The sequence below is a fragment of the Branchiostoma belcheri genome, unplaced genomic scaffold, assembly GCF_001625305.1.
Source record: "Branchiostoma belcheri isolate BF01 breed outbred unplaced genomic scaffold, Haploidv18h27 scaffold1, whole genome shotgun sequence".
Lineage (NCBI taxonomy): Eukaryota > Metazoa > Chordata > Leptocardii > Amphioxiformes > Branchiostomatidae > Branchiostoma > Branchiostoma belcheri.
In genome coordinates, this window is record NW_017802379.1 from 1,955,546 (window position 1) to 1,980,881 (window position 25,336).

Here is a 25,336-nt window from a genome sequence, read left to right on the forward strand (position 1 = left end):
GGGCTAAAGTTCCCCGAATTCCTCTGGACGGAAAAGCGGCAGCACGGGGAGGTGATCCATCATCCTTACATAAATATACTGTCGCCGGGCCCGATAATTATAGGGAGGCAGGAGGGGATAATGAGCGCGGGCTCGGCGGGCGGGTCGCGGGGGAATCCCGCCGGGGTATCGTCTTCGTGCCCCCTGACCTCTCGGTGGGCTCCCGTTACGGTAGCGCGCTCTGAGGAGGATTAACGCGAATCTGGTGGATAAACAAAGGGTCGGTTTGGCGGATCCGATTCTGCCAGGTATTTAATTACCATAACTGTCGCCACAGACGCTACACATGCAGAAGGGATAGGTGTAACTACGGTGTGTCGAATAAACGTATAACTCGAACTTGTCGAAGTGATAATTATACGAATGATCAAGCAGATGTGTGGTGGGGTGACCACGGCGTTCTCAGACCAGTGTGTCATGACGTCACGAAAACGAGTTCACATCAGAGAATACCGGAGTGTGATCCTCCATCGCTGCATCTTGTCGATCATTAAATATAGGGAAAAAACATTATACTGCACTTTAGAACCTAAATTTATACAGACGGACAACTTTGTGGGGGTGTTCAAAAAAGACAACGGGGGGGGGGAGGTCTAGTTGTTAATCAGACTAAATTTGGAATATGAATAAAGGATGCTATTAGCCTGTTTTGATTGTCCTTCGATGTAAGTAGTTATTACCAGTTGAACTTAACTTTTCTTTGAACAAACTTATAAGTGACTGCCTACTTTCAGGCAATACATTAAAGAACAAAACAATGCCGTAATTGTGTAACGAGTCTTCTTCAATTGTGATTATAGAATATTTGCATTACATATTTTCTATAACGACAAAAATCTAGACTGTGATATTTTGTTCAACGTGTTCGTTCAACGTGCACCTAATGCACAGGAAAGCAGAGAAGACGGAGAAACACGCGATACGTAAGAAGGGTCAGACTGGAGCCCGAAAACAACGTTTTGCACCACCAAGGTTAATCTATTGGCACCCTGGGAGACAGTAGATCCCTGTTAGGAGAACGGTGAATCACACTGTGCCACCGACAACGCTTTTTGCGAGTACGTTAAAACACGCACAACTTTCCCAGCGGATTATGTGATATACAATGACTTTATTTGCAACCTTACGTCAAAACCGAAAAGCTAACTGGAAGGTTATATACAGAATCTGGTGTTACCACATACACTTACTGACTTCTTTGAATGGGTTGGCTTCTTTTTTGGTGGCAGTGGCAGTGGTCAATGAGTATTTTCTGTGGATTTTTTTTAGGTATTCTAGATTGAGATTGTGGTAACTATTTGGAAATGCCTGTTTCTTTCAGTGTCATAATGAGGGACACCGGCGTTTACAAATGATGTATCATCATGTATTTCCTTTTTCACTGCATTTATTGTACAACACTTGCACTGTCTCTCATGAACCGTCTATTTGAGTACAAAAACCAGGTAAACGTGCCAGAACCCGTACAGCGTGGTAGACTGAAACATTTCAATCCGTAGCCAGCGATAGTTGAAATTAAACACCTCCGGTAGGGCTGGAGGGTCAGGGAGCGGCGCTGGCCAGAAATTAGCGGGAACACGAGAGAGAATGTTGCACGCGCTCGCTAAGACCCTGAAATCGGTGAAAACCCCGCGATGACAGATTATTGACAGGGACTGCAGTTAAACGCTGCCCCCCTGCGAGGCGAGACCGCACATGTGGAGGGGGCTTGTACGGCGGACCACCGCAGGCAGCCCGCAACTCAACCTCAAACACAACGGCGGAATATCTGAAGACCAGAAAAGAAAATAACAGGCGCACACGAAAGCCAATACAAAAGTCTGAGCCGCTTTCATCACACAAAAATAAGAAAATACAATTATAATCAATTTGATATTAAGGTGAAAATATCTAATTGTAAAAGTATAATCATATACACCTTCTTCTTCAAGCTAAAATGAGTTTCCATTTCCATTTATCAGCCTTCAATCGGAAACATAATTTAGTGAGCAATAGAAATTAAGGTTTGCGGGCTGTACCAATGGCTTTCAAACCATTATTACATTTTCCCATCTCAATCAATCATTATAGATGCATTGTAGTACACCGTGTTTACGCTGGAGGGCGTTGCTATCGCTGGCTTGCTTCTTATCTTGTCAACATTATATGGGTCGCAAGGTAGCGCAACTGCACATGCCTATCCATAGGCCGAATTAAGGAATGAAGTCACATGTGAATGAGTAGCGCTGTCTTCTATTGGTTGACTTTCTTTACATTTGCACCGATGGCCAGGGTGTATCAGTACAATGCGACATCATAGAAGAACTTTATTGCACGACAATTTTTTTTTTTTATTCCGAAACATGTAATCACAAGACGTGGTGACGACACACTCAAGTTTTTTCAACTTATATTAATGCCGACACCAACACAAGGACAGTACAATACTCATTTACACCTGAGCGAAGTGAGGAAAGTCGTGTAAAGTGCCTTTCCCAAGGGCACAAGATCGGTGGCATGTCAGGACTCGAACCCGGGGCCTCTGGTTCCGAGTCGAGAACGCTGCCGCTGCGCCACACGACCCCACTATGCACTACAATTGCATATGGTACAATGTATGGCAAACTTCATAAAGAGATAGTAACAACAATAAAATAAGTGTGTTGCATAAGACCTAATGTCGAATAAAACCTAACATATCTATATCATAATCATTCAAATAATAAGGGATATCACAATTTTTTGATAAAGTGTTACAATCGAGTGGGCTAATCACAAGTTTCGGCATTTTTTCATCATATGCTACACTGGATCTTTACAGGAACGTTGGTGCGATATTTTGAGATGGAACAGCGAGTCACAACTTCGATGGGGTCAACAGCAACACTACGTAGTCGGACTGAGGCCAAACAACAAATATGGGGGTTTGAAACCTCTCGTCCAATGCGCTGTAGCGTGGTTCTAATCAATCAGAGACGCTATAAGCTATCCAAATAAACTTCGACACGATACGGAACATCTTGTTTATAGACAGGGAACTTTGGTGAGAGACTACAACAAAGGCTGATGACGATTAGGAAATGTAGCCTTAAACTTTCAAGATGTCTCGAAAAGCTCCAAAAATAGGAACCAATGAAGCAGAAACGGGTAAAAAAAATGTAATAGCACCGTATTCTAACGTAACTGTGAACACCCCCCCCCCCCACACACACACTGTCTGGTCTCTCTCCATATGTATAATATAATATGTATACCTTACCGGTACTTTTCATAACTTACCGGAATATGATTCTAAATCAGGGTGTCGTTGGTAGCTCTATTGTCAAACTGTAGCGTTGGTAGGCCGGATGGACAAGGTAGACAGAGGAAGAAATTCATAAACTGGCGGGAAGGTTGAACTTTCACCTTTGACCTGTCAAGGTTCCCCCTTTTATTACCCAGCGGACCGTGATGTTTCAATATACAACAGCCGGTCGATATCGCTTTGAAATGTAGTTTTCTCCGTGTGTTTTGCTATGGAACTTTGTTGAAGCCTGGTAGATGCAAGGACGTCGACATTTCCTTGATGGATGCTAGACTTATAACTTACATAAGAAACTTACTCCACCATGCTAAACTAGACAAGTCTGATTGACAAGAAATATACTCGCTTTATTCACAGGTACATTCGGGAATTTTTATCTCACTGGACAAACTGACAACTGAACCTGCAGTGACGTGACAGAAAACACAAAACAAACATGACGTGGTGCGTACATTGCCACACAAATTCACACAAATATAGACTCCTTAACATTTCACTTGTCTTATAGCGTCACCAGTCTGCGCTCTTGAAAAATAGCTATATACAGGAAATTGCACTTGCCTTTTCATAAATACTTTGGTCCCTGGTAAGGCACGTGTTTAGAGATGACATTTTGATTGATTAATTTGAGAAAAAGTATGTATATATGCAACGGCTTTTTAGAATTGTTAATTCGCACCCGAAAATGATACATTTAGAGTGCGCCATCACCAAAAGACTTGCTATACTCGACTCATACAGTGCAGCGGTGTAACAGTTCGAATGCCAAACTCGTACATAGATTCAAACGTGTCAACAACGACACAAGATGCAAAACTTGTGACCAATTGACCACTGCGAAAACAACCATTATTATGATAACTATAAGAACCTATGGATTATGTTGTGTCATTGTATCGTTTTAGAGATTTTACAAACTTCTCACTGTCTGCCCAGTTTTCTGCGACCTACCTCCGCTGATAACTATGTGACAATTCCATTTCACATGATCCGTTTACATATCTAAAAACTAAACAGTATTTGATAACCAAAGAATACGACAGACTTCAAACCGTTCTGCTTTCCAAACGTAAAATAATTATTTTGTCCTGACAAAATGACCAAGGATCAATAAAATTTGCCTTTATAGAATCCAATCAGTTATCAGACTTTTAAAGTATTATTGCAAGCTAATTCCAATTTGGAAGAAACATAGAACATTTTCAAGACCATGATGTTTTTGAAATGTGAAGTATATCGTCTGGATGTTTCCACATCATAAATGAAACAATTTACACAATAAATACCTACAGTTAAAACGTCGCTACAAAAACGTTCATTGTCATTGAACACAGACACTGGATCCTGCCAGCTTATACCTTTTTTGTCAGTGATTCTTATCTTCCAACAGAATGGGTCTTTTCAGCACTGGTGCCTTTGATATTGCCTGGAAAACCATATTCACTACCTCAAAACTCTGGTTGAGTTCTTGAGAACAATGCTTGATTTCTTTTCTGCCACTTTTCCTGATTCTTGAGATGAATTTGAACTAAGCGCCGAGGTGATTGGAGTTTATACTTCTGGACGGTACTCCTCTGGCAGTGCTGTTTTGTTGTACAGTCTGAGGGACAACGCCACAGTTTGGATGTACAAGTTGATGGACGCTCGCATCTCTGGCGTGTACGGATCGAAGTCGATATGTTTGTGCCTTTTGAACTTCCCGTCTTTGTTCGCCTCGAGGCAATACATCCTTTCCTGGGACACGGGGAGGTTCAGGAATTCCAGAACCCTCCTGATCTGCCCGACCACGTCTCGTTGGAGGTCCTCGTAGTACACGATGAGGAGGTTCTTACAGTAGCGGATCCAGTTCATCGCCGTGTTGGTCCAGGTTTGCGACTTCCCCGTCACAAAGTCTACCCATTCTGCGGATGAAAAAAAAACAAACAATTAAATTTCCGAATTTGAAGATTTCCATTGAAGAACTTTTATCTAGTGTAATCTGTTAATCCGTTAGACAGGAAAGACAAAAAACTTTTAGACCTTTCAAGCAGATGTTTGCTGCAACGAAATTTGATTGGTTTTATAATTGGAATATGATGCATATGTATAATGTAAAAGTTGATTTTGTTAAATCTTGTTGAAATGACAAGAAAACGTTCCATATCTTTGGTTGCCATTCGGTGCGTTGAGAACAATCGATCGCTACCCCAATTAAAAAGGAGACATTAGAAATTAGGAGTCATAGCCTTGTACAGCACGGATCATATGCAGCCTGTAAAGCTATAGCTCATACAGCTCTAATTTTAGTGGCTGAACGGTACGGGTCCCAACCGATAGAAATAGGACTTTAGATCTCGCCCTGACCTTGTGACTGGTACTTGGTCATCCTGGCCAGCCCCGTGTGCCCGCCGTGCTTCCTGTTGTGCTCCGACACGATGGCGTTGTACGGGTTGCGGATGATGAGGATGGCGGAGTCAAACTTCTCGATGTGCGGTCTGTCGAACCTGTGACTCTTCACCGCCACTGTGTTTCTCTTCAACCAGTTCTCCTTCTCTCCTCTAAACCCTGAAGCGACAAGACGTTACCGTTACCAAGCGATATAGCATGAACCTTTTACTACTACGAAAGTTAAAAGGATGGCATCCAGGCTGGGAACAATATTTATTAATTTGGATTTGAGTTGATGTGTTTGGGTCTTCAAATAAAGCTGTGACTTCCATTGGGTCTTGTATGTTTTTGTTTCGCACGTGAAGCCTCATTCTGTACTAGTCCTGAATGGAAAGTTTTAAGGATCCTCAGATCATCTTTCCAGCGATTTGCTTCCCAGGTAGAAGCAGGGACATGGTTCTTAAACCCCAGACGTTCACTCAAGTGTTCAGTAAGAAGTGGGTACAATCCAAAACTAGTGTGGTGCGTCGACGGACAGTTATACTGGCTCTACAGATACAGAAAGTCGAAAGTACAGAATTACCCTTGTTGAAGAGGTCTCCGTCGTTGTAGAAGCTGCCCGTGTAGATCCCCGTGGCCGTCTCGATGAGGTGGCGGACCCAGGTGTTGCCTGAGCCCGGGAAGCTGACCAAGGCCGTCAGCGGTCGGCTGTTGGTCGGCAACAGGACCGTCTTCGTGCACCGGATGTCTGGGGAATGTACGATAGGTAAAATGCCCATTTTCCGTCTAGGTGAAGCATGGTGTTTGTGAGTAGATGATAGTTCATCGATGAAGGTTAGGCATCCAGGTAATGAGATACACAAGATTACAGTTACACAATCAACTGGAAACATGATGAATCTATCCAGTTGCTTGAGTAACTGTGTACTAGATAGTAGTGCATTGTGATTTATATATCGTATGGTACCGGTGTACCCTTCATCTTAAGACTTAACCCTATTCAGACGGGAGGGGGGGGGCTTTTGAGGCCCTCGCCAACTTTCATCTCAGATAGCACCTGAACGGCTTGCGCTAGAACCATGAAATGTGGTGACTTTTCCTAAATATATCTGGGAACAATTTCAAACATTAAGATAAGTTAATGAATTTTCATGTTGCCATGACAACGGGTTTCTGACAGGCAGTTTTGGATTAGGCAAAAAAAAATTTGATGAAAGAGAGATGATCCTATTCACCTTGTATGACAGTCCTGTAGGCTGAGAAATGAGTCAGGCTACCGCAGCTGTTTGCCCGGTCGTCAGGGCAACTGTGGTCACAAGTGTCGTCTGCGACCTGGTCTGTGAGGTGGAAGTGCTCGCCGATGTCAGCGCACCGACACACGGTCGTGTTGTACAGCACGGCGAAGGTGAAACTCTGGACAGACAGGCACTGGTTAAATATTGACATGACGAGACAACCCATGCATTTCGCAGATAGAATAATATCTCAAAAATGTGTAACGCTAGAAATTCGACCATTTGTAGTTGATCCCATCCTATATCGTCTTTGTAAGGTAGATTAGTCTCATAGGATCTTTATTATGTAGCAATAGATTCCAAACGTTGAGCATTGTTCAATTGTTATACAATATAAACTTCATAAATGATATAAATAGGTGTAAGAGCTATTAGTTATTAATTATGATATAATGATAAACTCTAGTCTACTCCAATGTTCGAATAATCATGATTTTGTCAGAATGAAACTGTCCTAAAACCCTACCCCTAGAAAGCAGTGGGTGAGACATTTCTTGGGCGTTTGTTGTTCGTCGATCAGTGGTGGGGAGGGGAAGGCCTTGTCGAAGTCAGCCGCCATCGGGTAACAACCACGGAACGGGGTCTCATCTTTCGGATTTGGGGACCCCTCTGTACAGAAAATAAACATGGTGAACTTTGAATATCCTTGTACTTAAATATATATAGTGACGTTTACAACAAGGAGGCTAGATAAAACTTATTTAAGTGGAGTAACAATTACAGCTGTAGGCGAATGATTTGTTTTGTTTTGAACACAGGAAAAACAACATCTTTCTACAATTCTAGAAGGAAAGTGTGTGAGTGGATACAATGTACATGAAATAGACGATTCCTAGAAAAAGTTAAGAGTGTGGTGGAAATTAAGATATGCACGGATAGTTTAATATTATCAACATTCATTCAAGATTGTTAGTAATACATCATGAAGACATCGGAAAATTTCTGTCTTTTGTCTCAGAGTTTCTTTGCTTCTATAATTGAACTTGTCAACCTACTGTTTTTGTTATCTACAGCTTTGACCCGCGGTAAAGGCCTCTGATGCGCAGACGACGGAAGCTCCATCCGGTAAATGAAGGCCCTGAGTTTCCCGCCACAAGTCTTGGTTCTGTCAGCAACGCACGACGTGTTGCACTCCGACATGGGAACGAGATCGCTGTCGCGGTGGATCTCGGGACCGCAGTAGCACTCGGCACCGTACTCGAGCCCAGCGTACTCATACGAGCTGAACATAACAATAGACCAGGAAATAAAAAGGAAATTAATTTCAGATCAATCAAGCCACTGTTACAGCGATGTGCTAAAATGCAATACATTTTCATTTCATTCATTCATTCATTCGTTCGTTCATTCATCCATAAATAAGTGGGTGGGAAACTGAATGAGTTTACAAACGTTCGAATCACATCATGAAATGACAAAGAACTTCTGGTCCTGTACGCTCCCGGATCAGACCCCTTTACAGAGGCTAAATGGGGTGATTTACAAAAACACACGCTTCGTTGCCCAAATAAACTGGGGTGCATGGAATTATTCGATATTCGCACGTAACGCTCTGAAGTTGCGTGAGCAACAATTCCTCTGGGAACATATCTATTCTATCCAATCACAGGTTCCTACACTATCCGGCAGGTTGATAGAACAAGCGGGATCAGCTTAGAGTAACGATGGTAGCTGTAATAATGAAATAAATCATTGTTTGTCATTAATCTTGTCGTTGCTGAGGATGATACATACATGTACGTACGCCTCACGAGCACTATCACTGCGCGTATAGAAAAACTGATGAAATGGGGAAAAACACGTTTGAATGGATGAAACATTTCCATCACGATCCCTTGTTGCAAAACATAAGCTTTGTTCTAGGTTACGGGTTTACGGATGTAAGGGCACTAAGCTGTATGTAGTGTAATAAGATAGAAATCTGCCACATCACAGAAAACTGTGATGCAAAAATAGCACCTTTCGTGTTTCCAAAAACTACCTAATATCAACTCGCCCTGTCCCGCAAGGTAACGATTGACGTCACGGGACCAGCCCGGTGTAAACAAGGCTCCATGTGCATGTGCAAAATGCACCTGATTTTCAAGATTTGCACTTAAAAATATTTTGAATGTGCAATTTTGCACCTAAAGCAGAAGGGGGAGGGGGTGCGTTGCAGGCAAAGAGGCTCTCAGACTGTTGGTAAACTTTCTTTATGTGACGTATAAAATGTTTTTAATTTCGGGAAGTTCCAACAGTTATATATTCTAGGGTTTATGACATGTGGAGAGTGGGAGAGGCGGGGAGGAAAGAAATCGTATACCACTTTCAAACCAGCTGGAGAACAGTTGAAAACCGACTAAATATAACTTTGCACATACATGTTTCAAATTGCACCTAAATTTTTGCCAACGTTTTTTGCACGTATTTCGAGCCCTGGTAAACTATGTGAAAATGTCACGGACAAAAGCCTGTTGTATTGTAGTCGACAGAACGGATAGACCTTTCATGAATAATGTATATGCTCTGTGCCTGGTATCGTCATGTGCTGTGCTGTGTTGCGTTCTGGCTAAATTTATAATGTGCCAGCGTTTGGAATTTTACAGTTTTGCATTTGAGTTGTTGACGGCAATCCCGTATGAAACATCCCCTAGCATTGCATCATTGTAGCCAGCGTTCCTACAATTCACGGGAAACATGGTTTGTTTATCGTGCTCGTGTTTGTGTGAGAGACGTCAGTGTGTCCGGCTACATGGCAGCCGGCCATCTTTTTTGGCAAAACAATTTCACACCAAATAAAAATATTAGTTTGACAGAAATGCCCTTCACATATAAACGTCTAACAGGACCCAAAGATTAAGAAACCAGTGATAAATAAAACATTATACAGTAAAACATGTCACCTCAAATGTTGGTTTTAAGCTTTTTAAGAGGAATAACACAATTAGAAATCACTAGAAAGCATAATACGGAGCACTTTGCTTCCCACAGGTCCACAAAGTGCTTTTAAAACGTTCGTGTAACTTGATTATGTTTCCACGAATACTGATGTCATCAATGTCTGAAATATGCTTGGGTAGCTGCGGAATTCGTACCATATAACCGCATGCAAAATTAAGTTGTATATATCAATCTTGAATATGTTGCTCTATATGATGTCCTACTTGTATAGATGCAACCTTGAATGTTGTTCTATTGAATTAAATAACGTACATGTATTCAACCCATTTCCCAATGTGTTGTTCTTTAAAACCTTTTCTACCTCTCTGGACAAGATAATAATGAGATGCGGACTCACTTCTCTTTACACCTCCTAAGGCACAAGTTCACCGTCATTTTGCGGTAGTCCGCGAAGAAGTCGTCCTGCAGGGCCCTCTCCGTGCGGCCGGGCCGGTCACTGAAGCAGCCGAGGGCGGTCGCTGAGGTCGACAGATATTTATTATTCACGACGGAAATATGTGTGCTAAATCAGTAAAACAAATGGCTAAATACACATGTATTCGGGTTACGTTATTAATCTTTTAGGCCAATATAATCGCTGTATTATATCTTAATAAAGAAAGCTATTAAGTAGCATTTCTCCTTGAATTATGCAAATGAAGTACTGATTGAATATTAGTAATTGATAATCAATAGTGTTTACCATCACTTAACTTCCTTATGCGGTAAGTATGAAATTCCCTGCAGTTAGCATTATGAAATTATATCATCTTCGCATTCATTATGCAAATTAGGACTTTCAGATATGTTTCTCTCATTCATACGTCACAAGTTTGACTAGTCCTATCTTGGAACACATCAGGTTTATTATGTTTTATACCTCCATGCGGTTATACTTAATGATAGCACTCGTGTCTTTGTGTGAGTTTGTAAAACAATCCGTGTTGGCAGTTATATATTTTCTTATGTTTTTGTTGTCGCTTTTTCTCTCTTATTCACGAGGCGCTTAAATTGCCCTGCAGGTCAATTTTCATATATTGAGGTTATCTGTGAAAAGGTTTGCGACAGACAAAATATAAAAAAATACAGATTACACGAAGTTCCAAACCCTAACTTATCATATATTTGTCATAGAAGTCATCCTTTTCTGAAAAGGATGGCAAAAAGCTCTAATCCTTCATAACTTGTAGAAACATGTTGCTGGAAAATCGTTATATTACGTGGTGTCAATAAATTGCATAAGGGTAACGACATCCGGGTAACACAATGGCAGCATTGCTATCGCTACACACCCACGTCAGTCGTTTTGTTGTGGAAATTTTAAACATCATAAACATGATATAAGCTTGGTATAGCCTAAAATAATGACACCCAATACAATAATGGACCGTTTACACGCACCCATTAGGGGAAGGCTACGTGTTAAAAGCTTTCTTCCTGCCAACACTCCATTTTGGCTGCTTTTAAATTGACACCCGTTGCACTTGTGGATCAAGTCCCACCAGATCCCCTCTACTTTAGAACCCGGTGCACGAGTGTTTTCGTAGCCACGTAAAGTAGAGCTATCAGTGTCGGACGTTCAGAGTACTTTATGTAAGAAGTGCTAAAATGCCGTGAGAGGAGGATGTGTTTATATGATACGCTACAGCTCTTTTTGTGGGAGTCATTTTAGATGGATCCTGTCCAATCACACGGTACTGTAATTGTGTGCACTTTGTTGTCAAATTTTATCACTGAAATGATTCAAATGCAGTATATTTAGCAGACGGGTATAACGTTACATACTAATGTAATATGCTTCTTTTCTTCATGCAAAACGTGCGAATCAGAAATTCAAATCCTTGTTATCGCCAAACTACGCTTGTCTCCAATCACAAGGCAGTTCCCGCGAGAGTTGGATTAACGAGATTTCAATGTAAATGCCGTGGCGTATCTGCTTCGGTTGTGGCTGACAAGAATCTCACAAAGTTTAAGACTTTTGTGATAGGATCGGAGAAACTGGCAAAGTTGCCAGGGATTTTAGCTGACTAAGGGACGTTGATCTGACTAACTTTATGGCTGATTTCAACTTGTTTCCCACTCATGGGCACTGTAGAAACTGATGAAAACTACATCTTTCTTCGCCCAACCTTCTGGAGGATTGGCATCACGAGCTACCTGGAGGTGCTGTACGCTCGATGTGCTTCTTCCTCTGGTCATTTCTTCCCAAACAACTTCTGCTCCACACGTGATAACCCGTACAGAGCCCAGCAGCTGGGCACTCCAGATAACGTCCATGTCTCAATCTAAACGTCAACATACCCGGCATGTTCGGCCGGTCACTCGGCAATCAGCGCAACCGGCAAAGTTTTCGATTTTTACAAATCGATCTACGAATTGAGGTTGTTGGCCTAGGAGGAGGTTTTCTTTTCTTGTTTCTGAGCTTACAGGGGTATCTGCTGTATATAGAGCATCTGCGATCAAACAGAGAACCGATCATTAGTGAAATAATTGTCCTGGTACGTAGGTACAGTGACCGAGCTGCGAACTGCTAGACTCTTGATAAACATCGACCATAAGTTCGGGCACTTCTGTAATACTTTCTTCACGAATTCAAAAGAATGAAGAACATTGTTGCTTAAATAGGGGTGATATGAGGGAGATTTTTTTTCTTAAACCTGTTTCGTGCCTCAATTTATCAATGCCATACTAAGTCTTACAATTTGTACTTGAAACAAAGCCTCAAAAGAATCATTCTGTCCAGACGGCTTGATATTGGAGAATTCTTCCAAAGTTTTCTTCGATTTGCTCAAAATCCGTTTACTTGCTACGTGGCCTGCCCCGCGTGCACGTAATCATATCTGACAAGCAACATGTTGATATCTGCGAATCGGGTTCTCATGCCTTCCGAACAAAATATGTCAGATGATAAGGAAAGAATAACTTACGTTATTACAGACGTTATCGATCAACGCCCCTGTCAAGACGCTGACCATCTTTTTTCCATCTTCTTATCTTAGAATTATGTCAATAATTTTGACCGAATGTGTCCTTGTATTTTCCCTGACTCTCTTGTCCTGCCTTAGTCCATGCAGTTACTGTGTAGGTATTGAATTTGAGGTCGATCTACTAAAATGCCGTTTTCCGGATGTTGTGCTTTTGTAATTACATTACTTTGTTACTAATAATTTTGGGCGTGGGGTATTGAAATACCGCGTGGGACATGGTAAAGTGGTATAATATGGATGAATGAATGAATGGATAGATGGATGGAAGGATGGATGGATGGATGGATGGATGGATAGATGGAGGGATGGATGGAGGGATGGGTGAACAAACGGTAAAACATTCATATCAAGAATATACAGAAATACACTGTTTTGTAGTGCTCGCTGTATATTTCTTTCAACTTGTTTTGCGTTTTCTTCTTGTATCATACTTTAAATTCAGGCAAACTGCCCGGCCTGACCGTGGTTGGAAATTCTGACCTGAGCATTAGCCGTATGCGCAATAACCATTTTACGGCAGCGTTAGGGTGATCGTCCAATCGCTTTAAAACGCGGTAAAACGTTAACGTTCTGTTATCTCAACTGCACAGCCCAATTCGGAATGACATTTTGAACTTAGGGCAATCTCCAAAAGTTAGGCACACATTCACTTCAACAACTTGCTTCCCCTCTATAACGTTCTAGAAACACATACGTACTAAAAGACCGTCTTCAGTGTGAGAAAGGTATGTAAATATAATCCTTTTCAAAAACATCGAACCAAAGCCCCCGTACCGTCCGTACTCCCACGGCGCATTACAGGCGAGTCACGCGAGGCTATCCTTCCAACAACCCCGCCGTAAATTGTTCAATTTGCCCGCATAAATGGCCGAGATTTGCCGCTAATCTACGGCAGCGCGGGGCAGAGTGAAATCCTCGCCATTAGGTTAATCCACGTTTAACACGAGCCCGTGCGGGGTCGGTAATAACGTTTTATTCGCAATGACTCCGCTGACCTTGAAATATGCCCCCCTCCCCCTTACGGTGTGGCCAGATTCGTCGTTTGATTCGGGCGATTTCTTTCAAAGTCATAGGATTTCCAAGCATGAAATAGATCTAACCACCAATAACCAGTCCGGAATAAACAAGACAATTTACATCTACACAGGTATCCACTTCTGAATTCTTCCATTGGTTTCTGGTCAAGGTCTCAGGGCCTACTTCATACAGGCCTCCAATCAGCTTCTTCCTTACTTCCTGTCTCTGACATTTTGTGAACTGTGGTTATGGAATTCCCTCACCCACTTCCCGTTACTCGTGTGGAAACACACAAGCAAACACACACAAAACAGTACCGAGAAACGCACAAATTTTTACAAAAAAAGACGTTCGTGTATGCGAAACAATCATTACGTGCCTTGTATATATGTTGCGCGCTATCAAACACTTTCTTCATATAAAATCCGACCTTCTATATAATAGTGGAACGAGTCCAACAAGAGTGCTTACGATTCCCACCGAGTGCATCGTACCCATTATACCTCAGTAGTGAGTTCATCTGATTCGACTAACTGGGGTCAGATGATCATGCATTCCAATACTGGTCAGAGAGAGCGAAACCCTCACAACCTATCAAAAGCGCTTTAAATGGATAATCTGGTCATTTCTGAGCCACTACAGTATTACACGTTCAACCGCATCCCATGCATGAAAACAGTGCTCTTGCATGCGACAAGGGCGTATTTCAAACTTTGAAATACGCCCTTGTCGCAAGAATTCAAACCCACTTGAAACAGATGAAAGTGGTCTCAAGTGCAGTTCGAATTGTTTCTCTTTTCTCTCCCCTTGCCTTACAAGTTCACAAAATAAAGAGGCTGTCGAGAAAGTTGTCCAGATACGGCGTCGATGGAAGCTGGCATGCCACAACTAGAGCGGGGGCGGTTTGCCAAGAATGCTGTACCGAGCACTACTTGACTAACACTCGATTCCCCTTCACTTTGGTTCAGTGAGTGGCTTTCAATCAGCCGAGTCCGCCAGGTCATGTGCGAAGTTCCGACCAAAAATAGCCAGCAGGCCATTTTCTTTGAGAAATGCGGCCGGACGTATAACGCATGGCTGAGAAATGCATGCATTCAGCAGGGGTAGCATGGAGAACGGATTTACCCGCTCCAGCGTCGTGACGTGAACTGTCTTTTCAGACGCTCTTCCGTCGGGCGTTCACGCCGGGTTAGCGCTGACGTCAGCAATTTAGAAACTTCGCGAGTTTATCTGTTTGTCAGCAACGCAAGTCGACAAGGCATGACATGCAATTAACGCAGTTGCGAGGATTTCTTTGAGCCCTGGATTAAAACATACGTGAAGGGGGGATCTGAAGAGACAGGCGTGAGCAGCTCAACTCTCATGACGCCATTTTCAATTTTGCTATTTCCTGAACTTTGACCTCGCCAGTGGGATCGGGACATGTAAGACTTGACCGAACTTGAACCAGAATTCAAAGATGGCGGCGGAATAAAATATCACAGAAAAGGTGAAGGCTACATACTAGTAAGTCGATACATGATGAAAGTGAAGGGTACAGCTAAATCGATCGACTTCGTGGAAAAGTCTGTTAACATGCTCTGACTACACAAAGGCGTGAACACGCGGCCTTTGCTGAGAAAAGAAGATCGCGGTTTGTGTCAGTGGGTAAACCATTAATATGAGCACATCACACCTTCTTCCATCTCAGGGTAGTAGAGCTGAAGTTAAGAGAATTTCATGGTCAATGGGCTAGAAATTAGAAATTAATTTACTTTTTCCCTTTTTTAGTCCTGACGGTAGACATGAAAATGAGATAACAGTTTTAAAGGGAAGGCCTATGCGTTAATTTTTTTTTACGATTTTGCTGTTTCAAGTAAACAAGAGATACTCTGAAATGATTGAACTCCCTAGTGTGCCCTTCATTTTATCTCAGGTCGTTTGTTTTATAGCCGTTTTAGCAGATTTCTCCCCGCTTCTGTAAAGACCGTTGGGATTTTAAGTTCAAAGGGGCGGCGTCCCAACTCGCTTTACACAGGAGTCCACATCGCGAGGGTTAACAGGTGGATGTCCTCTTTAGGTCGGATCCATGGTTATGCACATCGATGTCAGTGAAGCCGCGGATACAAAACGACTCATGTTACAACAATTATCCGGTAAATTCTGCGACCGCTGAGTGACCAGATATTTCACACCTCGCATAATTCCATAGACAAAGAACGTTTTTAACGTTTTGTGCTGTTTTACTTCTGCATCGTGCATCATTTTGAAATGAGTGTCACACAAATCCAATTTTGGTGGCTCAGCGATCGTCATCTAGTGGGGAAAAGGAGCCTTATAGCTGCTTATAGGCCGATTCTATTAGTTTTCTTCTCATAATTCGCTCATATTGTTTTAAGTCTTCTGTAGATTTCACCCACCAACTCATAACGTTTGAGGGGCCGTAAAAGTAGTAGTTGCACCAGGCTAAGTCTATTTACTGTGAGTCATTTACTGGTAGCACTAAAATCCACTTATAAAGCCTTGGACTTTTGCTGTGTTTTTTTATCAGGAATGATATTTTCCCTCATCGATCACTTCAAGTCTGTTGTCCTTTTTTATAGAAGGACAACCAAACAATATAGTAAAGACCATCCGGTAGTGGACCCTTAGATGATCAAGGGTGTACACTGAACGATATATCAACCACTCTACTTCGCTTTGATGGATGCCCAATTAACAATCATCTCTGACAGGTAAGCCTGTACTCCTGTCTTCCTTATCAGCATTACTCATTTTAAAAGCACTCACTCTGACAACATTACCCTTGACTTTCTCCACAACACTTGTTGCTCCTGACTCAACACATCCCCCACTTCGAATCAATCAAAATCCGTTTTCAGGGAATCAAATTTTCCACAGGGCAATTTAAAGTAATCTTCGTTCCTGGAATTCGCTGCAGCACGTCTATTAGGCGAAGGGAATGAGTTGTTCCGAAGAAATATAAAACTAGTTAGGGGTGATTAGAAAATACTCAGTGGGGAAGGGAAGGCATGAAATTTGCAGAAAAAAAAATAAGTAAAAAGACTGTACCCATTCCTATTAAAGCTACCTGTTCTGAACATACGTTTAGAAACACCTGACCACAAGCATGTGCAAAAAATTTTGAAAATTTCCATTTTCACCTTACACTGCATTCCATTGTACATGTATACTAACATTTCTATTGCTTTGCTTCAGTTTTCAAAGAATGGCTGGTACTCCTGTTATATTTGACTAAAGCTGTATAAAAGTCTATGAAGCCTATAGCTGTTAGCTTTTTATTTTATGTTAACAAGTTTGAGAAAACTTACCGTTAATTCCTGAGATGACCATCTTTACCCCCGCTGGGAGTTCCCTTTTTCTGCTCCCGTTCCCTTCGCCCTCGTTCCCACGGTACTCAGTCGGTGGGACGGGTGCCGTATCCTTCCGGGCGGGGTCGATCACACCGCCCGATAGACCGTCCCTTCCCTCCCGGAACTGTCTCGTCTCTGTATCGGACTGGGGCGCTGAATTGGAGTCCCTACCGCTTTTCAACAGCCTCTCGCGAACCACTAGCCCTTCGCTCGGAGGGTTCGCTGCCGGGATGGCGCTGCGGTTGAATCTGAGAGCCCGGCCGGCGGTGTGAACGTGGCCGGTCATGTACGTGCACAGGCACAGGCCCAGCGCCAGGACGAGCAGCAACGTTCTCCTGTTCCCCAGGGCTCGTCTGTACAGGCGCTGCAGCTTGGTCAACAGGCGGGCCATGGTCCTGCTCAGTCCGCCTATCCTCGGTCGCTGCGACACTGCTTGGCATCTACCTCATGTGCGACCTGCGAGAGGAGAGGGAAACGTTTAGGAATACGAATGAGACGGCCCGGCGCAAGCCTTGTGTGCGGGGAGGTGAGTGAATTATACCCCGGGCCGGATAGGTTTTCTCCCCCCATCTGACGCCGGGCAGGTTGTGAATGGCCTGAGGCGAATCAGCCGGTGTCATCCCAGCTAGATTGTGTAGATACGACCAGTACTCGCACGACCTTCCCCCATAACACGCAATGGGCCGGGGATCGTCCCGACTTATAAATATTTCTTCATATTTCTCTGGGGAAATATCATCCCCTTTCGATGATGTATTAAACCTTGTTAGCGTTTGTAGTGTTTCTGTTTCTGAAATGCTATGGTATATATTTTGTATATGTCAATGTCTTTCCCTATTTCTTCAGAGAATATTACCTTCATCAAGAACTTTCAACATACATCATACTCGTACAACACAACAGACCTACCACAGTCAGAGTATTAGTAAACCTGTACAGACGCAAATTTAGACCTTGCCACGTACATTACACGAGGCACTATTTCCAAACTTCAAACTCCACTGTCTCACATCTATAACAGCCAATTATACCGCAGAAGGTGAAAATCCTTTCAACCGCTGTATTCGAAAATATCACATTATTTATTAAAGAGGCTCACAGTGATTCTCCGGACACGTGTGAATTGCGTTTAGTCTTCTTTCCTCGAACCTGTATTATTTCTGGACACTAGGCTTATTCTGCATGGTTTTTTTATCATGCAGGTTTTCCTTTCCGTGACATCATGTCCTTTTTATTGTGAGTGATCAGATATAATCTGGACTTTCGGTGCACGGCAACAGCTGTGCAACTTTCCTTGCGGACCACGACTTGATATACGTCAGCAGCCACAATATCGATACTTTATCTCCCAGAACAAGCAAGCCTCCATAGATAAGATAGCGGGTCAGTGGCACACTTACGTGACAGCTTGGTAACTAATCATACATAAAACTACGTGAGTATATCATCTGCCTTATGATGAAACATGTTGTGAAATCAATGCTTAGTGAAAACGTAGCCGTTATCGCATAGTTGCAGTATCCACTATCTCTCTCTCTCAACCTTTTCTTTCTCTCCAAACCTCCCGTTCCATCAGTATCTTTGTATCTATTTATCTATCCATCTATCCATCTTATCTATCCATCTTTACATCTCTTTTAGGCACAGGGCTAGAGAGAGAGAGAGGGAGGGAGAGAGAGAAAGAGATTAGAGGAAAAATAAAAGAATAGATGGGCAGAGACGCAGACAAAGAGAAAGAAAAATACAGCTATATAAAATCATGTTTGTCATATTTGGCCATAGGTAGATAGATAACTCTTTGGGGTCGGGGAATGAAAAGTGGGGCATTTACCCATTCTTTGTTGCCGAATATTTGTGGCAATGTTGTGGCCGTACCAAACTAAGGACAGACCCACATTTACAGAAATACGTGACGTCAGCTAGACTTTGACGTCCTCGTCCAACCCTTCGTGTCAAGACGTGGTTATCCACACACGCGCTCCTCTCTCATTTCTCTCTGCCAAAAATACTCATTACACGGCTGTAATGTAATTGAAATGACGCCATCAGTCTTATCAAATTGAGTGCATTTACGCAACACTTTAGTCAGAGTGGTGGCTGATGACGGCATTACCATCAACACAATCCTTCATATTCCTCTGAACTTCAATTTGCGGTACGTATCATTAAACCTCGCTCTTTCATGTTTAAGATTCAGTAAGATCACCGCGCTTTTGCGAAATTGGGGATCAAAAATTATTTTCTGGGTACTGGGTATTATGGGTTATCAGAGCACCGCGTGTGTGTGTGTGTGTGTGTGTGTGTGTGTGTGTGTGTGTGTGTGTGTGTGTGTGTGTGTGTGTGTGTGTGTGTGTGTGTGTGTGTGTGTGTGTGTAGAGAGAGAGAGAGAGAGAGAGAGAGAGAGAGAGAGAGAAGGGGGGGAACAATTTAGGTTAAAAGAAAATCTTGTACGATATTTGCTGTGACCATATGATACTATGACAGGGCTAGCCGACAAGGATCTAGAACAACCTCATTCTACACAATGCCTAAATTGTGTATACACATAAACGTCTGCCCTCAATAATGTTCTCATATCATGTGTTACAGAGTATCGAACACTATAACAAATAGCAAAGGTCTAAGAAAAGAAGTAATAAGTCGCTCTCTGTAAGTCGAGGGGCGGTTATACTGACTACACAGATATAGATACAGACACAGAAGACACGGCACGGCACACTAAAAGCCAGTTTCCCTCGACATCACATATAACTACTGGCTTCGAGATCAAGATACAGCCCCCCTGACGGATACGTACCGGAAATAGGGAGCTAGTGGAGCGCCCTGCTCGTGTATAACAGTAAGTGGGACAGGGGGATTGTCAGAGATAACTCCGCCGTCCGGATGGTGTTTAAAAGTGAACGCCGCTCCCCTGTCCATCCCGAGCCGCGCTCTGTATACTCAACTACGCCAGAGTTCCATAGATCACCGCAGAGGTTGGGTTGAACTGACGCACATGCAGCATATGTTAGCGGTCTTTAGGGCAGGGTGGACTGTAATATAAGATGGCTTACCTATCCCACGGCATTTTAAGCACCCCTATAAAAACATTTCGGTACAACCAGGAATATCAATCAGCCTAACTCCGTGTTAGAACGTTAAAACTTGTCTGGGGTACAACACAACGGTCTAGAATACGAGGTAGTGTGGTTCCCAGGCAATTTTACCTTCACTTGTTACAACCTAACAATAGCGCCAATCAACCGCAAAAACCCAGAGCTAACGACAAGAGAAAACAGAGCGGAAAAGCAAAACAAACAGAACAGAAGCGCGCGTCGGGAAAGTACGAGGGAAGCGGGACGATATTGATGGTCCGTTTGCGCAGACCTGACGCTCCAGTCTTACCTAGTCATTTGGAGGGATTGGACGTACCGGCGTGGAGCGAATCAATCTCCGACAGGCAAAGGCTCCCAGGCGCTGGGGATCCGAACATGGCGGCGGACACCTGTCTTACAGGCCCGTTAGCGGAGGCATTAGCATATGAAAGGAAGGTCGCCTCCCTAGCGTGACAGGCCGCCGCGCCACGGCTCAGGTTACCCCGGGTACATGCTCACCTGAGTCCGGCAGGTGTGGGGATGGGAAAACGCACGATGCCACGAGGACGTCATACAGGACATGGCTCATCTTAGCATGAACAAACGTGAGAAGTGTTCAGATTTAGGACGGCCAAACTCTGTCCAGTTCTAATGATATATGCACACGTGAGGAAAATTGTCCTCAGCTAAGGCCAAAAGCATTTCGAAGTCGGGCCTCCACCATGTGGCTGTATACTATGGGCCGTCGAGCCTGAAATAAATGAATGAATAAATAATAAAGGCCTTTTCTTCTTATAAGACATCGTCGACAAAACTATAGAATCTGTTTATCCGTCGTTTTGTCTGCTAGTGTACATAAGGTCTCAATGGCTTGCAAATTCGCGTTATGAACAACATAGTAAGATCGACAGATGACATGATTTTGCAAATACCGCTGCACTCACAAAGTTATTGCAGAAGCTTTATATTCTCTGCAATATCCAAGTTTCTGGAAGTATATCACAGCATCAGCAACAGGAGACTCCGCACACGTACATTCATCATCACCAGAAGAAGCCAACATGCAACATTAAAGGATATCTCCTCAGAAGCGACCCTTCCTTCTGAGACTCATAAATCTCACGGCTGTGTCCATCTATCACAAGTTCCCACCGCCCGGCGAGCAGAACGCCTCCTGCATTAATGATTTATACACACGGAGAATGGGCCGGAATCTTCCCGGGTCAGAGAATGCCAGCCTGGTGGTACAGCCGATCCATCATACAGGGAGGCGGGGCAGGGACGGCGTCCGAGGCGAGCGTGTGATGAACTTGAATTCTGTAAACACTGTGGCTGAGTCGAGCTGCGCGTAATCACAGATCGGCAAACACTGTTATTAACCATCACGATAGCGGAGAGGGTGTGATTTGGTAAAACGGTGCGATGCGCAATTCAAGCTGCATGCCGCTTCAGTTTCAGAGCACGGCGAACCCCAATTACTCTAAAAGCTCTCTCGGCGAGGGCCCTTTCCGGCAAGACGTGAGAAAATTAACTTGCAGATGCGCTATCTGTCGTTACAATCGTTATCTGAATCTGTAGACCTAACGCTCAGAACTACACCCCTGAGGAAGGCTTAAGCTGTAACTAACGTGTTAGAATTCCTCCTAGCTGGAACATTGAGTATAAAATCCTAGTCTCCACCAGACTTCTTTAGCAGGCTAACTAAATTGTAGAAATCGGCCTAAAAAGGGATAACATTGGCCAGAGGATTCGGCCACCCAGAGAAGCTCCATTTTGCCTTCTTCTTTTGGAGGACGATTCCTTTGGCCAATGACATCCCCGATTTCTACTATTTATTCAGCATGCAAAAGGAGTCTGGTGGAGACTAACAAAATCCTAGGTCATAATATCACAGTCGCTATTCAAAAGCCAAGCGATTTTCATACAGAATTACTTGCGTGACGCCTTGGTGGGTACGTGGCTTACGTGCTAAAGTACTGAAAACTTCCTCTCTATAAAAGCGACGACACCAGGTCAAATCGTCCTAAGTCTTCTCAGAGTATTAAGTTTATCTGATGTCTCCTGTCTTACGTGTGTGTGTGTTCGCTAGTGTGTTAACAGGGATCAAACCTTGCTCTCCCGGGACGAGGCCGCCGGCTCAGCAGTTTGCATTATGCAGGCGGACCCCTCACCTTGACTGACGTCGGTTGTGCTTGGTAGAATGGTCGCGGAATTACACCACTTCATCCTCGCACTTGGCGAGAAACTTCAGCCTGTTCACAGTTAATACGAGCACTCGCCGGCAGCGATAAGGGAAAGAGGGCTTTGTACATGTAAGCACCTGTGCACTAGAGCAAGTAAGCACACCGATGTATTTGTACTAGACAAGTAGATACTGTATCTACTTTTATATATAATACCCGGCTTCCATGGCTTCCATAGAATAATTTGAACGCGTTTCGCCCTAACCGCGTGCACCGCTTTCGAAAATTCGAATCCAGAATTGACATTGGAATTGATGTTGTTGTTGCACGTTTGGTTTGGGGGCACCAACTTTTCGCTCATTTCGCGTTGAAAGGCGTGTTTTCTTGGGAGGGTATGATATGAATATATTTTCGGACGTCGGACGATCCAACGCGCGGTCGGGCTGATACCTCGGGCGATATACGGAATACCCCGTGTCGTATTCTATATATCTAGTAGAAATATATATTCAGAGAAGACCGCAACAATTGAGATATTGAGACAAAATACCAATGTTTGTGACTCCCGTGACTACACAAATTCGTCATTTTACTGTTCTATATGGTTTTGAACTCGTTGCATTATACATTAGGTAAAGACTACTTGTAGAAAAGAAAAGAACTTGCCAGAAGCCATTTTGCACGGAAATGGTACTCCGTGGCTAGACGTTTAAAAGGTATTTGTGACCGGGAAGGCACAGCGCTTTCAGAAACTTGGCAAAGCATCGATTTCTTTAAGAAAGTGGCGACTTCGACAAGTGGCGCGACTGTCTGAGAAAGCACTTATCGCGTCTTGAGTCATCCGTAACAAGTTCTTCAATAACTCCTGAAGGGTACCGACTGCCTTTTAGCCTCGCTCGATATCCCTGCCCCTTCCTACTCTCCAAGTAGAGGTTTGGGTTTGGGGTTATTTTTGACGTGTTTACAATGGGTGAAAATAATTCAAGTGCAAAATGTTATGTTGGGTGAAAAAAATATTCCAGAAACCCCGATGAAAAAAGCCTAAAAACACGTGCAGGTCAAAAATAACCCAAAACCCAAACCTCTGCTTGGAGAGTAGCCACTTCCCTTCTTGGAATGTGTAAATTAAACCAGCAAATATACATTGTAAAACATGTGGTACGGACGTATTAAAAAAACAACCAACTCAATACGTTGCCCCTTTAAAACTCCAGTTTTGTCTTCCCTTCATATGAAGTCAGTAAATATTAAACAATCAAGATCAGTAAATTAAGTTGCATTCATCGACTGTTCCCCTTAGAAACTAGGTTAAGGATTAATTAATACTATAAACGAATAATCCTGAAATCCGCTTCCGCATAAGAAAAAGGCATTTATTCCGCCTCGGCTTAAAACGATCAATACACACACAGGTCGCCTGGTTCTTACATGTCACCGATCTTCTTATATCATTACCAACATCCAACCTAAGCCTTCGGTAACAATTAAGCGACACGGCGTGGGTTAGGGGGTCTTAGCGTTCCTCCATTATTCATTGTTCCGTACAAAATCGTCCCTACGATCAGAGAGGATGTTTCAAACGATCATTGACTCGCCTCTTCTAGAAGAAAAAAACTTCTGCAATGGTAATCACACGTTTTTATAGCATCTCCTCATTTATATAGCCTCTACCAGACTTCTGAGGCGGCTAGAAAGAGTAGAAATTGGCCAAGTAGAATCTCCAGCTTCAGCGAACTAACTCCCTTGGCATATTACGAGTATCTGTCTAGTATGCCAATTTCTACTCTTTCCAGCCGCTTCTGATATCTGGTGGAGACTACCTTTTTGACACCCTACAATATATGCCACCCACCCCCTCACACAACTCTCTGGCGACTGCTTGGCTAGAGAGCAGTAGTCGTTATGCACAGGGGAACACTGAACACTTGAAGTAATCACCAGCCTCAGCCCACTTAATCCTACACCAGGCCGCCGGACTAGGATCTTATGGAAATGACCACATGTGTATGTATGGGACCTATTTAGTCTGACGCATGGCACCCCGTAAAGCTAGCATTTGCAATGTCATCATTATCCGTCTACACGCAACCAGAGGGGACTTAAAATGCTCTACGGTAGCATGGCGGTTTTGAATAAACAGTGCATTTTGTATCTGCTGGCTTTCTTCTAAAGATAGCCAAGTCTGAAGGAAAAGATACCATAGGGACGAAGATACCTATCTACAAAACTTAACATGTAGCATAGCATTTGCAATGTCGTTATTGTCAGTCTACATGCAACTAGGAATGAACTCAAAATGCTTTACGGTAGCATGGCGGTTTTGAATAAAGAGTACATTTTGTATCTGCTGGCTTTCGTCTAAAGATAGCCAGCTTGACGAAAAAGATACCACATTGAAGAAGATGCTATCTGTCAACCTTTACATGTAGGTTACCCCATAGCTTATGGCTACACTGTTATCCAGGACATGGGCGCTCCTTGACGTAACCAGGGCTTACAGCGTATTGCACCTTGTGGCTCTATCGGGGCTGTTAGTATCTGTTACGTAAATAGGACTGTGTAAGGAGTGATCCCTACATTCCATCACTACAGAAAGATTCCCATTGAGACGGACATTACATGCGGATAGCAAGACAAAGTTTACTGTACCCTCTTCTTCCGGGTCTGAACAGATCCTTACTGTTTTATTGATGAGAGCACGTGGCCCCAATAGTGACGTTATCCTTGCTTTGTTGCCGAGCTGAAAGATCTTTCCTGGAAAATAAAAGTGAATGTAGTAGAGACAACACTACGCTGTCTAATAAGCACCCTGCCAACAG

At 43.2% G+C, this 25,336-nt stretch overlaps 1 protein-coding gene across 1 annotated transcript; it reads right to left on the reverse strand.

The window, feature by feature from the left end:
• Positions 1 to 4,206: 4,206 nt before the first annotated feature.
• LOC109468560 (WSC domain-containing protein 2-like) lies at positions 4,207 to 20,741 on the reverse strand. Its single transcript, XM_019766817.1, has 9 exons — positions 20,645 to 20,741; positions 17,219 to 17,716; positions 10,262 to 10,382; positions 7,980 to 8,206; positions 7,451 to 7,593; positions 6,925 to 7,102; positions 6,273 to 6,437; positions 5,666 to 5,866; positions 4,207 to 5,223 (listed from the first exon to the last, which is right to left on the reverse strand). The coding sequence occupies exons 2-9, from the start codon at positions 17,649 to 17,651 to the stop codon at positions 4,874 to 4,876; spliced, it is 1,818 nt and encodes a 605-aa protein (XP_019622376.1). The 5' UTR covers positions 17,652 to 17,716; positions 20,645 to 20,741; the 3' UTR covers positions 4,207 to 4,873.
• Positions 20,742 to 25,336: the final 4,595 nt, after the last annotated feature.

What these genes read in the sequence shown, in the direction of transcription:
- LOC109468560 (XM_019766817.1), bottom strand. Translation starts at nt 17,651, where the DNA reads ATGGCCCGCCTGTTGACCAAGCTGCAGCGCCTGTACAGACGAGCCCTG. An exon ending in GGTCATCTCAGGAATTAACG is followed by an intron (nt 10,383 to 17,218) that starts GTAAGTTTTCTC and finishes TGTCGACCTCAG; the next exon opens with CGACCGCCCTCGGCTGCTTC. An exon ending in CTTAGGAGGTGTAAAGAGAA is followed by an intron (nt 8,207 to 10,261) that starts GTGAGTCCGCAT and finishes TGTTATGTTCAG; the next exon opens with CTCGTATGAGTACGCTGGGC.